Here is a 16189-nt window from a genome sequence, read left to right as displayed (position 1 = left end):
TGTTTTCACTGAGGAACATCTGTCTGCCTCCCAGTCTGTTTTGATCTTTCCAAAACACCAAAACATTAATATTGAATACGTGATTCACAACATTGCTGTTGTGAGTAAGCTGCATAGAAAAAGACTGATAGAAGCCAGCATTCTATATTCAGGGTTCAATAGGATGTGATAGAAAACAACCGTGCAGCTGCATGCAGCTTGAGTCGCTCATTCGTTGTTGGCGTGTGTCAGGAATGCAGCTGCCTCACTAATTTGCCTGTTAAGCCGAGTGCATTTCCTCACCGCTCTCTGCAAATGAATGATTATTTCTCTGACAACCATCTGTGTTGTCGCCTTCCAGTGATTGCATTCCACAAGGGGAAGATAAAGAGCGTACGGACTAACATCCCACAGAGAGGTTAGCTCTGTATCAGTGCTGCTGTGCGAAAAGCACTTAAGAAGAAGATTTGTAAAAGTGTGTATGTGTGCAATAGATAATGTGTAAATGCTTGGTTGTATAAAGTTTAAGAAATTAGTTGACATATCGAAGATTACAGGATAAAATGTTCTCTGGAGGTGAGAGCATGCTGTTTCACAGTAGAAGACTGTTACTGTGAAAATCACAGTAAAGGACATATCAAAGAAAATAGTAAAGGCTGTAGTAGACAGGAAATCTCAATACCCAAAAACGTGATTGGGAACCACGTGTGGGTTGCACTGGACCATATCCCGGCCCCAATATGCCAGGTATTGAAGGTTCTTATACAGTATGTGAAACCCTAAAACTCCACCCCTACAAGCTATGATTGTGAGCCATGACTGGTGTGGATTGTTCTGATCACTCTTGGCCCTTTGGGAGCCTCATGAGGCCTGACACATGTTTCCCATGGAAATTACTTGTGTTTTTTGCAGTAATACTCCTACTTTAAGCGGAAATGCACTATTTGGAAAGTACTGTTTGTTACTTTTTTTTTTTTAAATACAATAAGAGTAGGTTCCTCGTCAATTGCTGCCAGTTAACTGATGTGAATTTCACGATCATTTTTTTGCGGTCCATCAGAGCAAGAGAGACCTCATGTTGGATGTGGATCAAGGTGGCCGTCGACATATTTCAAAAGGAAAAGCTAGTTATTGATCAACCGTGGCTCAGTTACTTCGATAAGAAAAGTGTTTAAAGAAGTAAGTACCGTACTTTCCGGACTATAGAGCGCACCAGCATATAGGCCGCACCTGATGATTTTTAAAAGAAAAAGGATTTTTTTCCATAGATAAGCCGCACGGGTCTATAAGCCGCAGGTGTCCCGTTGAACGGCAAGATGCTTTTAACAGTACTAAAGTTGTCTTCTTCTCTGAACATCATAACATGTCCGACTCGCTAGCTTCTAAGTTCATTTTAACATTACCGCCAATGGGGAAATGCTAACCGCGATTAGCATTAGCGAATATAATATATCTTCGTACATCTTTTCATGCAGACATACTTACATTACAGATTAAGGTCTCTCAAGGCTACCAAACAGAAGAAGTAAAACGAAGCAGCGTGTCTTCTCATTAGAATCTAAAAGCAACGAGGCAATAACTGTTGTTGCTCGTAGCTCGTAGCTCTGAATAGTATTTACGGCTAACTGGCTTGGCTAGTTGCTGCTAGCACAACAGCTACAGCTGTTAGCTGGGACACCCATTCATCTCTGTTCCACGACAGCTGTTGCTTGGCAACAGCAAAGGCATCAAGATCACTCCAAAAGACTGCAATGGTCTTGAACACAACACACAACCCAATGCCACACGGCACATTATATAGTTGTGTGATACTGTAATATAAGTCTATTACACTACACAAACAAACAGACAGATATATGACATAGATAGCTATAGATGCATGCTATGTAATATACGATGGCATTTACAATAGGCTACAAATTTAAAACTTCTGATAATTATTTTTCTCTTGGTTTTAATGTTCACATTTTATTGCAACTTCCCTCTGGAACACTGTGCTCTCTAATGAGATACATGAAGTGCCTACAGCAGTTTATCTCACTAAGTCATCGGCGATGTGGATAACTATTTGGGGAGACAATCAACTAAAACGCATCAGGGAGTCAATACACGACGGAGAGCCGGAGGGTTGTGGAGTGTGCGTGTGTGTGAGTGGGTTGTAGCTCCATTAAACTGGTGAAGCAGACCCATCCACACAATGCTCTCAGCTGGCAGGGATTCAAATGGACGCAGGGCAGTAGTGGGGAAGGCGGGGAGGGCTACGCACTGGCAGCCATTGGTAAACGGAAGGATTTGCGTCGTCAGTGTCAAAGCCAATCGATGCGCTCTCGGGGTCGGGTATGGGAACGAGCGCGAATGGCAGAAATGGAACCTGATAAAAAGGGGCGCGTGATTCAGAAGCGCGGCAGAGAAACGGGAGACAACGGTTTACCACAACCACACCAGCGCGTGGGACAGGAGATAATCCCCACGGTAAGTCCGCATGTGAACCGTCCTGTGAGAAAGACATATGGCTCAATGAGCCTCCGAGCGAAAAAGGGGAGTACATGTTTATTTTTGTACAGCTGTTTATTGACCTCATCGGGTAATACTTTGGTGGATCAACAGCATAAATCCATCGAAAGTCAATTATACTAAGGGAATGTTGTTGCTCCCAAGGTTTGCAAAACAATATGTTTTACGATGCTCAGGTGGCATGTTTCCGTCATTCGAGCTGCACAGAAGCTATATTCGAGGAAACGTGAGGCACTCAAATATGTTGAGTTGCACTGAAAGGTCTTTTGATTCAGTCATATCACGTAGGCTTATCGTCTGTACGTAGGCTTCATCTCAGGACTTTGCTTTGTGGGCATCTCTCCTCCTTTTCTCAGCTGACTCGTTCAGTTCCACTCGGTGTGTGTGTACTTTGAAACACATCTCTAAACGAAGGGCTCGCGACTCTGGAAACTATAGCCTGCACAAATGTTTGGATGATGATGAGGTCAGACGAGGTAAACGCCTTTCCCACGTAGTGTTCTCACACACGATTGAGGGAGAGAGGGTGTTATTGATTTGAGTTTGAAATGTGTTTGAGTTCGGGACAATTAAGGTTTCGGTGGGGGGGGGGGGGGGGGGGAGTGAATATTTTGTGTAAGTGGAGACATTGGAGGGGTTGCTGGAGTGGTCACTCAACCAAGTGTTGTATAGTCCATTCTACAATCAATCACTGTCCATTTGGCAAAGAAGTCTGAGTTACATGAGGTCCACCATCGACATCCAGAAAATAAATGGCACCAGTTAGGCCCTTTATTTCACCCGAGTAGAAATCAACATCATATCGCTGCTGGGACTTAATGTGACTGACTTGTCTCAATATAGAGACTCAATAGAGACCTTTTCATAGGCCGTGTTAGAGGGGAGACTGTGGGTGATTGTAACAGTTTGATATTCGTCTTCTACATGGTGGCGATTGGTTGTGCTTAACCTTTTAAAATGTATATTAAAGCTACCACAATAAGTCATTTGGTGTCTACAGCAAGGTTTATCGACTGAGATAATGTAAGGATAAAACCAAAGTGTTCCACTGTCGTAACACTGTCGTCCTTGCTTGCTGCATCGTGGTTTTTACAACGTGAAATGAACACGGAAATATGTGCACGCAAAAGTATCAATCCAGCTGAAATAACTGGGGATTGGCATGTGTAGTTAGTAGTTGTCTTCGAAGTCTAAATGTAGAATTCACAATCACGTGTGAGGTATTGTCAGTGCAGTTGAAACATATTCCCTGATAATGTGTTCATGAACATGAACACGTTCGTTTTCCAGTGTCGCACGTTTAACATTCAAACCTGATTCATTATTCAGTTTAACGTCTTAAAATGTTTCATGTATGCGTGGGTTTGTGGGCAGCATAATTAAGTACAGCAGACCCATGAAGCTTCTTCACTGAGGTTAGTAATCAGGGATTATGAATGCTGGTCACACCACAGCAGTTCATCTCTGCCTGTTTTCATGGACATCGCCTTACGAATGTCTCAGCTGCCACAATAACATTTGTAATGGGAGAAATTCTTTTACCCGCATTGCGTGAGTCTTTTCATGCTGAAATACAAAATACCAAAAACCAGGTTGTCTTTTACGTATTTATTCTCTGCGCAGAGAAGGTTCAATCATCACAACAGAATGAGTACAGTCTCAGTGAGGAAGAACCTCGAAAAAAATGAACACGCTTTCTTTACACAGAATGAGCAAAAGGTGGGGGCCGATGGCCAATGTTACAGACATTTCAGTCTCAGACTTTTGGTCTCAGACTGATAGGAACAACATTCAAAAACAAACGGTCAGCAACCAAAGCAAGCGGCCCAGAGGCCTTGGTGGTTCTCATACATTCTCATACAACACAGTTATTTATCTTTGTGAACAGAGAGGGAGAACTCTTCTTCTGCACAACAGAGACACGGTGAAGTTCAACAAAGTTCAGAGCAAAATGACTTATGCATGAACACAATACACTGAGTAGAAATATATACTACATCAAAAAATTACCATGACACATTCCAACTCTACTGGTGCCTGAACATCGGGTAAGATGTGCACAGATCTGTTTTCACAATAAGCTCGATTTAAATCTCAAAACGTAAGAATAAAAAAACTTAGAGTTTTGTTTTTCTTTTACAAATATATTTTTCTGGAGCTGTGAATCAGTTTGCCATCACATACGAGCTCTTAGCTGTCGTAACATTTCTCTTGTGTGACATACTATCCTGTTACATTGTAGGAAGAGATTTCAGAGGTGCGCTTCCTTTTTAGCCCAGTTCACAGCATTTCTGTCGTGCCCCGGACATGTGGTGCGTGAACTCAGCTCGCCGCTGTCCTGTTATTCTCAGTCAGCGCTGAAACAACAGAGTACATGCATCCAGCTTCTTGTCCAAAGGGCTTTGGCTACCAGACTGATGGCTCACTTTACTGGCTTGTTGGTGGCTGTACTGGTGTTACAGAGCATTTTCTGTTGCTGAACACTGATGTTCCGCTTCCAGATGATGAATACATGTCTGCGTGTCTGCGCGCAGCAGTTAGGTTTGCAGACTGGGCGAGTGTTTGTCATCGTGGGAACTGTGTTTTTTATAAAAAAAACCAACCCCAAAACAACAGCTGATTGTGAATACAGAAAGCGTTGTGTGTCCATGTGCGTGTGTATGCACTGACTGGTTATCTGAACTGTGATTGTAATAACAGTCATGCATTTACACGTCTCAGTGCTTCCACTGTTAGAGCTCCACACTTTTCCTTCAACTCTGACTTGTCAATAGTTATTATATTCATTTATTTACTGTTGTGAAATCATGTGTAAATACATCCATGAGTCCCTTCTATGCTTGTCAGAGGGAAATATGTTTCCCCCTTTTGTGATATTGTCAGGAGTCCTTGTTGCTGATCAGTCACATTTCTGCTGGCCGATGTTATTGGCTGTTTTTTTGCTGTGATATGTGTAATCCATACATTATTCGTCTTTCAGGTCGACAGTCTGCTGACGTGAATTCCCGCCCATCCTCTCAACACTGGTTCAAGGAGAAGAGGTTCAGCTGTGAGTACATTTTATTCGTGTCTGGGTGGGAATATGGTGAAAAAGGCTTCCAGCTTAAAAAGTAAGTGGTGTGAAAGATTTATTCATTGGTTTTCAAGCAGAACATGTTCTTTTTATTCATTTATTTATATGTGCTATGGAGATATTGGTTGAATTAAACAACACTAAGCCTGCAGCACATTAGGTTAGTCTGTATTAAAGATGATCCTTTCTCGCATTTGTAACATTTGTACCGCAATCCACAAAGAAATAGTTTTTGACGTCCGCCACTCGTGTGTCCCACGGAACAGATACTTAGATTTGGGAGTACCAAATGTATAACTGTCACATACCACCCCCGGTAGGTTTGGTTCTCCAGAAGACCATCAATAGATGTATAACAATAAACACAAGAGTACTCATTCCATGTTAGCATACGTTTTATTCATGCGTTATTTACACTGGCCATGAATAATTACAATTTCCTCTCTCGTGGTGTAAATGTAGGGTGAAGGGGGTCCAGGATTAATATTATAGGGGCACTGCCCACCCACCCTTAGAACCACCATTACTCTCTCAGAGACCCCTCAGGTTTTTTCACGCTTCAAATCTATTTGTGTCAGGTTTAGTCGAGTACTCTGCATAGACAGCTGTTTAAATCACTCTTGTATATGCCGCTGTATACGTGGCTTGAACTTATTAACAGCATCTACAGGGATTGATCAAGGCTCCCAGTCTGTCTGTTTCGCTTCAGGCAGATTCCACTAATTCGCTTCGGTGGGCGAATCTCACGTCTCGGCTTTCGTCTCGCTTCCAACGGGGGCTTCTCAGAAAGATCGGGTGTAGTGGTGCAACAGGGGAAAATAACTGTGGGGCGACATTACTTTCTGATTCGTTGATTGAGTTGATTGAGATTACTGGAAGGAATGCCAGGCTGCGGCACATGAAAAAATGAAATTATGTATGACTTTCCAATGAGATTTATTAAATTAGTTTGTTACGAACCACTTTAAGCCGGCATATATGTATGAATGTGATTGGGAGCATGCCCTTGCAGCCCTGATATGTAATACAGATCTACTGATTGATTCACTTCAACCTCAGAGTGTCTCAAAGGAGCACAGGTCAAAGCAGCACACTGATTCGTTTCTGTCGCGGCTGTCATCTGAGGGATTTACAGCCATGTTGACATGGAGGGTGCCAACTGGTGACACTCACCAAAGGCCCCCTCTGTGCCCCGAATCCTGCCAACTCTGCCAAGCCTTCTGTTACCTCCTTACTCTCCAAGTCATTTGTTATAATTCACCCCAAAAGCTTTAATCATTGTAGCTGGCAATGGCAAGGTTTGTGAATGGATAACTGATGAAGTGCTGACACAGACAGTGCTTCAATCACGATACCTCCAATGGAAGTTGAACTGGGTGATTTGAATACGTTTGGGTAATTAGTTTATGTGTGTGTGGGTGTTTAACGCCCTCATAATTATTGGGCTGTTCAAACTCCAATCAAGTGATTCATCCACAGTCACAGTTGCCATGTGTCCTGGCCCACCAATTATTTCTCATTTCTTTCATCTTTTAAATGGTTTGATAGGACTCTGACATATCGCAGTTGAACAGCACGACATGTAAGTAAACCAATTTGTGTATTAACAAATAATTATTACACAACAGAGATGTAGTTATTCTTCATTTAAGGAAGGGATACAATCCCAAAATTCAAGGATAATTTATTGTCAACAAAGGGATTCACAGCAAAATGCAGTTGGAGCCCATTTACTACACAAGAAAAACAAGACAAAGCCTTTGGTGAGTTCCTGTGGTGCATTTTTTTTGGAATGCAAACAGCAGCAACAAAACAATTCTCTGGCCAGATAATATGGCATCTAAGCATAAAAGATGTGACGTCAGGGAGACATTGCCCATTAACCTTTGACTATGTTTTGAGTAGGATTGATGTAAACAGAGTCCGCATCCTCTCGTCCCACCGGAGTCCTGCGTTCTGTCCTGTGGTCCTCCCGTCAAGTGCAGCTTGATCCGGGATGCCACGATGGAACCAGGTCTCTGTGTGTATGTGGGCACAGCAGTCACCGACCTCTCGTTGCTGGGTTAACCTGAAGGCTTATTTCATCCATCTTATTTTCCTTTTACTGGTCATTAACCAGTTAGTAGGCTGGGTAGTGTAGTAGCTTTAGGTCCTAGCTGGGTTAGCCTAGCTCCCATCTCGGCTCTCCTCCCTGACTTCGCTTTCGTTGGTGTTTGGTCCGGCAGGTATTGCTCGGTGATCGTCTCAAGGTCTGCTGCACTTTATCCAATCCCCACGCTTCCTTTTCTGATGTTGATGAATGTATTCTGTCATTTGACACAAGTGCTACAGCAATTAAACACAAAAACACAACGAATTCAATTCATGGGAGCTCCTGGTCGCAGCATATTTGTTTGCTACATCCTAAACCAATTAAGACAGTTTTGTCGGTTTGAAAGAGCAACTTTCTCATGACTCGACTAGGGATGATATTTGCCTCGGCAATATGACAAACAAATGGTCTTCTGTGTGTGCGTGTGTGTGTGTGTCTGCAATGGGTTCCCTGCATGGGGCCTCCACGCTGACGTCATCTCTCAGCTGCCACAAATGTGTGTTGTTTCGCTTCCTCCTCAACAAACTCCTCTCAGCGTTCACCCGTCTCAAAAGTTCCTTTCTGCAAAGTTTCCATTGTGGCTGTTGGGACAAGTGTTTGACATTGTCATAGAGCTAATATGGCTTTGGGGTGAGTGTTAGAAACAATGGAAACCTGTTGAATGATGTTCGATAGGTTTCTTAGATTACATGATAGAAGAAATGATGTTGACTTTATTGAGCTACTTATTCTCTTGTCGATCAATGGAGGAGCTCTGGTGACGTAAACTTTGTCTGTCCCTCTCTGTGTCATAGATGTAGACATAATACTTTTAATAAGCTAGAAAGTATAAATTAATTTATGGTTATTATTGCAATTCTGACACCTGCAAGAAGTGCATCAGCTGCTTTGCGTGTCGGACATGCCCACACAAGCGGTGTGGGAAGGAGGGATAAGATTAGAAAAGAGTTTTTGCCTTAAAGCATTTAATATTTATGTGGTGTACGAATTACATTAAGATGGATTTGTCAAAACCTGACTAGCAAACGGCACCCAGTGAATACAGTTGGTGTTTTTGCTGTTCATGGGAGCACGCGTTGGAATTTTCAGCCACATAAATAGTCAATACATGATCCAGTGTGTAGGTGTGATTTGCATTATGAGCAATACTACATTTGATTTTAATATTCGTTTTCTGTTGTCAACGTGCACTGTTTTTCATGCCATCTGTGCTGTTATAATGTAAATACTTTGACCGTTTAATCAAAAGACGACGGTGAGTTTGAAGACTTTGTGCTTCTGGCAGTTCAATCTGTAACTGGGGGCCAAAAGACACGAGGTCTACCTTATTCTTCTTTTTCTTCTATTTGCTTCGACGGTGATTTTATTTTTTAAGATTAGGAATTGAATATAAACAGGAAGATGCTTAAATGCTTTCAAAATGCAACATGATATCAGTAAAATGATTCCAGTGAAATGCAATATGATGGAACACTGAGGTCTGGTCTTTGAACTAAATATAAGTGTAATGTGAGCTGTGTCTCAGTTCAGTGAGCTGTGGTTCAGTCCTTTCAGTGAGAACCACAGCATTGTGTTCAAGGTCGGAAGGAGAATCTGTTTGATCTTTGATGTATTGTTGTAAGATTGCATAATCTCTTTTTATTTGGTCACAAAAGTTCAGCTCGGTGTCTAAACCTAAGGCTTCGTGGAGATATCTGGACGCTGAGCATCAGTGCCAGAAAAGCAATTTTTATTTTGGCTTCGACAAATGATGCCATCAGTGGACATCGGTGTTCAAATCACACTTCCCGATGTGTGAATCGAGTGCTGCAGGGATGGTGTTTGTTGGCCAACCTGGAAGTTAACATCGTACTGGTTCCCTCAACTAAAATCCAATGGGATTATGGGGTGTTTGGATTATAATTGGATTATTACATGTGTTGTTTGGGAACTGAAAAGTGCATGAATGCTGATTCATGTACAGTTTTGAGGACTCATTTCTGCACCACTCTATTAAGCGGATGTGGTGATTGAATGGATGTGGGCAGGCCCAACAGATGAACGGCGTCGGCTGCAGTTTTCACCTGCTGTCTTGTCTTGTGACCAGTACTGCTTACTTCTCCATTTAGCACTCACAATTTGACAAGTGAGTATTTTGAAGGGTTATACAGAACACATCAAAACTGGGTAAGTGAAGTCAATTTGCTTAATACGTGCAGCGTGCTACATGTTCTTGTTTTTCTGTATGTTTCCTTCATACAACAGTAACTTCTTTGGGTGCTAATGAGTGACCATTGGCAAGTTAATTCATCGTGGTCGTGGCGCACAAATGGCTTTGAAAGCTCTCATTGTTTGACGACAGAGTAACAGGACGTAATATTAACGGAGTTCTACGCACGGTTTCTTGAGTCTTCTTTGTTTTGCCGTCTCAAAAGCTACCTTTGTGTGACCGCCCGTCGATTTTAAATGTACAACAGCGACTGACTCGCGTTCCACAGCTCTCCATTGTGCACGGCAGCTGTGTGACATAGATTTACTGGTCGTACGGGCAAAAGTTCTCCCTGCAGCAATGCAGCCCTGCTGACCTTTTGATGTGAAATATGTGACAAACGAGCAAACATTGGTTGTCATGGTTGCTTTGTGAATGCTGCCATGACAATGAAGGGTTGAATGATGGTGGATGAGTGCTATATATAGCAGATACCTTCAATCTTCATTCTCGATACCAACTTATTCTTGTTCAGGCTCAAAGGGGATGGTGGTTGATGTATCTTCCAGCATACACGGGGCAAACAAGGAGTTTTCATTTCACTTAATGTAGACGACACACAAAACCTCGAATCATACGAACCACTTTCCTATTTTAAGTATCAATCAATCTTCCATTTCTTTTGATCTTTCAAATCATTATTTGGTCTATAAAATGATTGGAAAGTGTGGAATAACAACGCCTACAACAATTCCCCAAAGCCCAGGCTGGGCCAACAGTTCAAAGCCCAAAATATATACGGTTTACTACAATATTAAATGTCAAATACTCAGCGTTTAGGAGCTGGGACCAGTAAACATTTGGCATTCATGATTAATGAATGACTTAGATGATAAATCTGTTGTTACGAATTCATTTTCTGTCAAGCTATGTTCCCAAGAACTGGAGATGATGCAATTAATCTGCTGTGTTTCCTCTCAAGTGTGCTCATAGACAACACTCTAGAGTCTAGACTCGTACATACTGAACGTCAAGCAGCCATGTTTAATTAAATGCATAATGGCTTCAAAGTAAAGTTCATCCATGACCCTGGCTTTGTAAATGAAGCGCGATGGTGTACGCCCAGCACAATGGTCCCTGGAGTGCTCTCCGAGTCAAATCCTTACAATCTGCATCTCGAGTGCTGCCTCATGACCGTGCATTCTATTGCCCGCTTCACATAAACGATCAATTATTTGCATAGGTACAGGCAGCCACAACGGGGATGACTGACTGCTGGGCTTACAGAGATGATGAGAGGTTACTTAAGACTTGTTTTCTCTAAGACGTGGAGAAGTGCATTTTCCATCCAGGCTCTTTTGTAGAATGGTCTTGTTTGATTGAGAGGTCTCTCAGGTTGAGCTTCAAATGCACTTCAGAGTCTCCGGCTCATTCCTTCCCTGGATGTATTCACAGGGCCTTGAACCTTTCACAGAAGTGCTGATCGCAAGGGAAAAGTGAGTTTTGTAACAAACATTTCATTTAATTGAATTACTTTTTAATAGGCTTACTAGAGAGAGTTTTGTTTCCCTTTGATGCAGCTGCAGGTTTTTCTTTGTAGATAATGAGCTTCAGAAGTGATCACTGATTTCAAAGTGCTCAAATATGTGTTGTCAGCTTTTCCTAAAAAATAAATATATTCCAAACGTTGTGTTTTGAAAGGTACTATGTAAACACAGGATTATTCAAAATGAGGCAAACCACTGACGAGAGATCATAATGAAATGTGAGCCACTGGTAAACCCAGTGCAATATATCAGTGCTAAACCGTGTGCTACAAGAGATACAATAGTAACACTCACATGATTTGGTGTTTCATTTATTAGTCAATTTAATTGTTTAATTCATTTGTCAGCAAAAATGCCAAAAACTTGCTGGTTCCAGCTACCTCGAACACCATAGTCTCTGTTTTCAGCTTTATTAATTTAATATGGACTGTTGGTTGGGCTAAACAAGCAACGTGAAGATGTCACCGTGGGCTCTGAGAAAGTCCAATGGCCATTTCTGTTCACAATATTTGACATTTCACAGACAAAACCATTAATTTATTGAGTCAACAGATGAATGGTTAATGAAAACCATTAGTTACAGGATAGCAAACACGCATCACATGCACACATGATTCAAATCTAAGCCGGCAGTGGAACTAATTGCAAAAATACGCAACAGGAACAAGTGACATGACTGGGTAAATACAGTCTCCTGCTTAATTATATCCACTGGAACGATGAAAGAATTTTCTGATGGCAAGAAAAACATTTTCTTATAAATGACTTTCTGAAACGGTCCTTTTTGAGAGGCTTATACGGTCGTTTAAGAAGTTATTTGACAGAAGAGGCGCCTTGGTTTTAAAAGAAGTTATGGAAAAAATATCAATATTATTGAAATACAAAACACTCAACAATAATGATTTGCGCATTGCTCTATCTACGTTCCTGTTATGGTCACAATAACCACCTCATCCTAAACATCTACTACCTCTGTATCATGAATCATTGAAATGGTGTTGTGAAACCTATATGGACACATTTATTCAAACTCGTATACATTATTTAGAACTTTGCTCTCCTGCTCAGATTTGAACCAGCTGCTGAATATTACAGATGCTCAAAAGAACTAATCCCGGTGTGACTTGCTGTCATTTGACCTCCCATGTCTCTTTTTTTCTTAATTACTGAGGGCAACAGGAAGCCACACATACAGAACAGATGATGTTTGGAAAGCTACAAACAAGGTATGGTTGTTTTTACAACAGAGAAATTCTCTTTTCACGACACTTGACTTGGCAGCACCTTGAGAGCACCAACCGTTAAATAAGGGGTGATGGGTTAGGACCACAGGGAGGGGGGGGGGGGGGGGGAGGGGGGGGGATCAATAGCGACATGGAAAACATCAATTAATTTCTGTCACAAAGATTAGTCATTCGTCTCTGCCTTTTGGTGATTTTCCGCCCGCTGTGGTCTTTCTATTATTGATGCGTGTACAGTCGCAGCATTGAGATCAGGCTGACAGACGGGTCTGAGCGAACAGACCTTCAGGCACTCTATCACTCTTCTTTTATATGCAGTAATACATACCAGGGTTAAAGGAGCATTAGTGTAGTTTTTGTACATTAACTACAAATTGCCTAAATTGAACAACACTCACAAAGCCAACTGAAATGTGTCTGCTGCACAGAGTATCGAGTACTGCAAACTGGCATCAGATGTCTGGTCCGATTTGTACGATTTTAATTTACCTACTTATTTATTTATTGAGCCAAAGTTGTTGCACAGCTGTTCTTGGTTTGTCAACATGCAACATCTCAGAAGTTCGGCTTGTCCATTGTCGTGGAAGCAATATCTCAGGAAGGCATTGAGCAGATTTATTATGTTTGTTAAACAGAGAAAAATGTTTTAAAGACGCAGGACAGAGTCTACAGAGCCATGCTAAAGCTCCGTTGGACTCTTCTTACAGTGTTACAATGAATGCAGCCTTCGTTTTTACCATCATTCAGCTTCAAACCGAGTGGCTCCACTCTCCATTTGCCTGACTGCCCCAAGATTACCACCTCTTTGCATGTGATTATCAGAAGGCAATTAAAGGTGTGCAGTTATGAGGAAGCAATAATCCTATAGTCACCTATTTCCAACTCTTACAAATTTAATATAAATGAGATTTTATGCTTTTCAAATTATCCACACACATTTTAAGTGCAATGAATTAAACAAGGAACTGCATTACTGTAAATATGAACTAACCTGTAAATACTGGAAGTATTCCCTCTAAATCAATGAAGCGTGTAAATTGCTGTTTTACATCCGAGCTTAGGTTTTTGCATGCTCATTAGTCAAACAGTCATTCACCACAGCTCATGTAATGCACTGCAGCGTAGAAGACGTGTCGACGTGCTGGACTCAGAGCTTCGTTATTCAAGTCGGAACAATAACACAAGTGTGACAACAATTGCAGACATGATGGGCACTGTGAGGGAGCATTAACTTTTGGAACTGGTTACTTTATCATTAACCTCCCCCTCCTCTCTGCCTCCCATGTGCAGGCGTACTGGTGAAGCTGCCCGAAGCAGGAAAGAGCTGTGTTTTTCGGAGAACGGATCAGAGACGAGAGAGAGAGAGAGGATCTGGCTGAACATCCCTCAGGATGAAGAAAAGCAGGAGTGCCCAGGGGGCACTACCAGGCGATGTAAGTTCTGATTTTCCCAACCATTCTTTTGTGCAACCGTGTATCCCTCCATGCATTCATGACACAGCCACTTGTGATTTATTTTTATTACCTTCTTACCTCGAAAAGTTTACAGCCTAATTCTGCAGTTTGCACAGTCACTGTAAATTGCGTTTGAATGTTTGCCTTCCCTCCGTTTCCACCCGAACAAAGATACAGCGAGCTCTACTGGGAATACACTCGGGCAGCAAGGTGCAGTATGTCGGTGACTCATAAACAGATGACTGTACTGTACACAACAGATCGCTATCCAGCAGGACACACCGCAGAGAGCGAGATGTGTGTGTGTGTGTGTTCTGTAACAGAGACGCGGGGTAGAGGGACTGTGTGTGTGTGTCTGTGCATGAGAGAGAGAGAGAGAGAGTTGAGGAGTGATGCAGAGTTTAGAAGGAGGCTGACCGGGGAGAGGAGGAACGGCGTTAGAGGACATTTAGGGCATGGACCGAGTGGAAACACGGATAAGAGGAGGCAGGACGGAGATCTGACGGAGAGGCCCATCTGTTTCTCCTCTACGCCACCGGTGTTTATGACCGGACCGACTGCCAGATCATTTACGTTGCTGTTGTCCAACGGGAGCTCAGAGGGCAAACTGCATCCTAGAGGATGAAAGTTTTCCTGCTGCGACTGACCTCCGTCACCCTCCAACCCCCCTACAACTCACGACTGGCTAGTTACTGAATATTTATGACAATGCAAAATTACAGTAAAACTCATATAATGGAGTTATTATTTTCCCCCCTTTTTAATCAAGGAAATGCATAGTTTAATTTAGCATAATTGCCATTAACGTCATGAATGACTGATGCTGATTTTTTTTTTCTTGCATACCAGTTGGGATTTCGGCAATAGCACATTTTTCAAAATGAAAAGCTTTAATTATAAGCACCTAAAATGCTTCTTACAATCTACTGGCAGGAATGATTGTGCAGGCTTTTTTAATCTTTAAAATGTTCTGCCATTTCAGTGTACTTAAATAGATAGTAATTCTATTTTCAGCAGCTTACATGCTGCTCAAACGTTCCCGTACTCCATCCCAAACCAAAAGATATATGCGAGTTAAAATACGAGTTTAAAAAAGTAACAAAGACACAGAAAAAATAAATCCCAGAAAAGGACAATGTTTGTCAATATCAATGAATTAGTAGTTAAATTATTATATTTTAGCTCATTTTCAAGCCAAAGTCACTTTTCTTTATTTCACAGAAAAGTGAAATGTGATTCTGTAAAGACATCTGCTGTTCTTCACCTCAACATCTTTGAGTGTCCGTCCGTTTCATTCCCGTTTCCTTGGCTCCTCGAGTCAATAATTCAGGCACCACATCAAGCCGTGCTGTTAGAGTTTCACTGCTAGATGCTGTCTCATTCATACCACCTTCTTCAAAAAGGCTTTTTGGAAGTATCCCAGAGAACACTGGAGTTGTTTAGACACCGCGGCCAAGAGAGGCCTTTCATCTTCAGCGAGAAAGAAACACCCACTCTGCCTCTGTTTGACACTGGAGCCGCACTACCTCCGCTTCAGACTCATTGTTTTACCTTTCATGTAGATTCCTGTCCTTTTATGACCATGCTCCGTGTACAGCTGATAAATCCAGCTTTCTAAATTTACCGTTGTTTTGAATTCTAATATTATCAACATCCTTATCCTCCTCCTGGCTTATACACACACACACACACACACACACACACACACACACACACACACACACACACACACACACACACACACACACTCAATGTGAATCAGCAGTGTTTCCTCTTCCAAGTGCTATTTGGTCCACAGGCGAGGGATCGATGAGGAACTGGAATTACATGTCCAGAAGTCAAAGGTGCAATCAATATGCAATTGATAGATAGTTTGATAGTGGAATTTACAGCAATGTCACTGTGACATATTGACAAGAGACTATTTAGGTCTCTGATTATAAAAGTTTGTTTGACAAGAGTGATTGTGTGAGAAGAAGCGCTCCCAGAACAGTCGTTGGAGTCGTGCTTTGCCAGATTTAATTATCACTCTTTTTCCCTGGACAGGAAGAATGTGTCCTAAACAGACAGCAACAATGAATCAGACAAATTGCATTTCCTG

The 16189-nt window shown here is 41.9% G+C and overlaps 1 protein-coding gene across 1 annotated transcript in view; it reads left to right on the top strand.

Moving 5' to 3' along the window:
* The first annotated feature begins 2355 nt into the window (after window positions 1–2355).
* The window catches only part of LOC306789331 (3',5'-cyclic-AMP phosphodiesterase 4B-like), a 44714-nt gene continuing 30880 nt past the window's right edge, over window positions 2356–16189 (top strand). The window contains exons 1-3 of the mRNA XM_079285232.1: window positions 2356–2451; window positions 5474–5542; window positions 13925–14067. Of these exons, the coding sequence (XP_079141358.1) occupies window positions 14026–14067 (42 nt within the window). The 5' untranslated portion in view covers window positions 2356–2451; window positions 5474–5542; window positions 13925–14025. The remainder of the gene's footprint in view (window positions 2452–5473; window positions 5543–13924; window positions 14068–16189) is intronic.

Source organism: Melanostigma gelatinosum, assembly GCF_949748355.1.
Source record: "Melanostigma gelatinosum genome assembly, chromosome: 15".
In the NCBI taxonomy this organism is placed as follows: Eukaryota; Metazoa; Chordata; class Actinopteri; order Perciformes; family Zoarcidae; genus Melanostigma; species Melanostigma gelatinosum.
The sequence above is the reverse complement of the archived record's forward strand: the minus strand, read 5'-3'. Positions and strand labels throughout refer to the sequence as shown.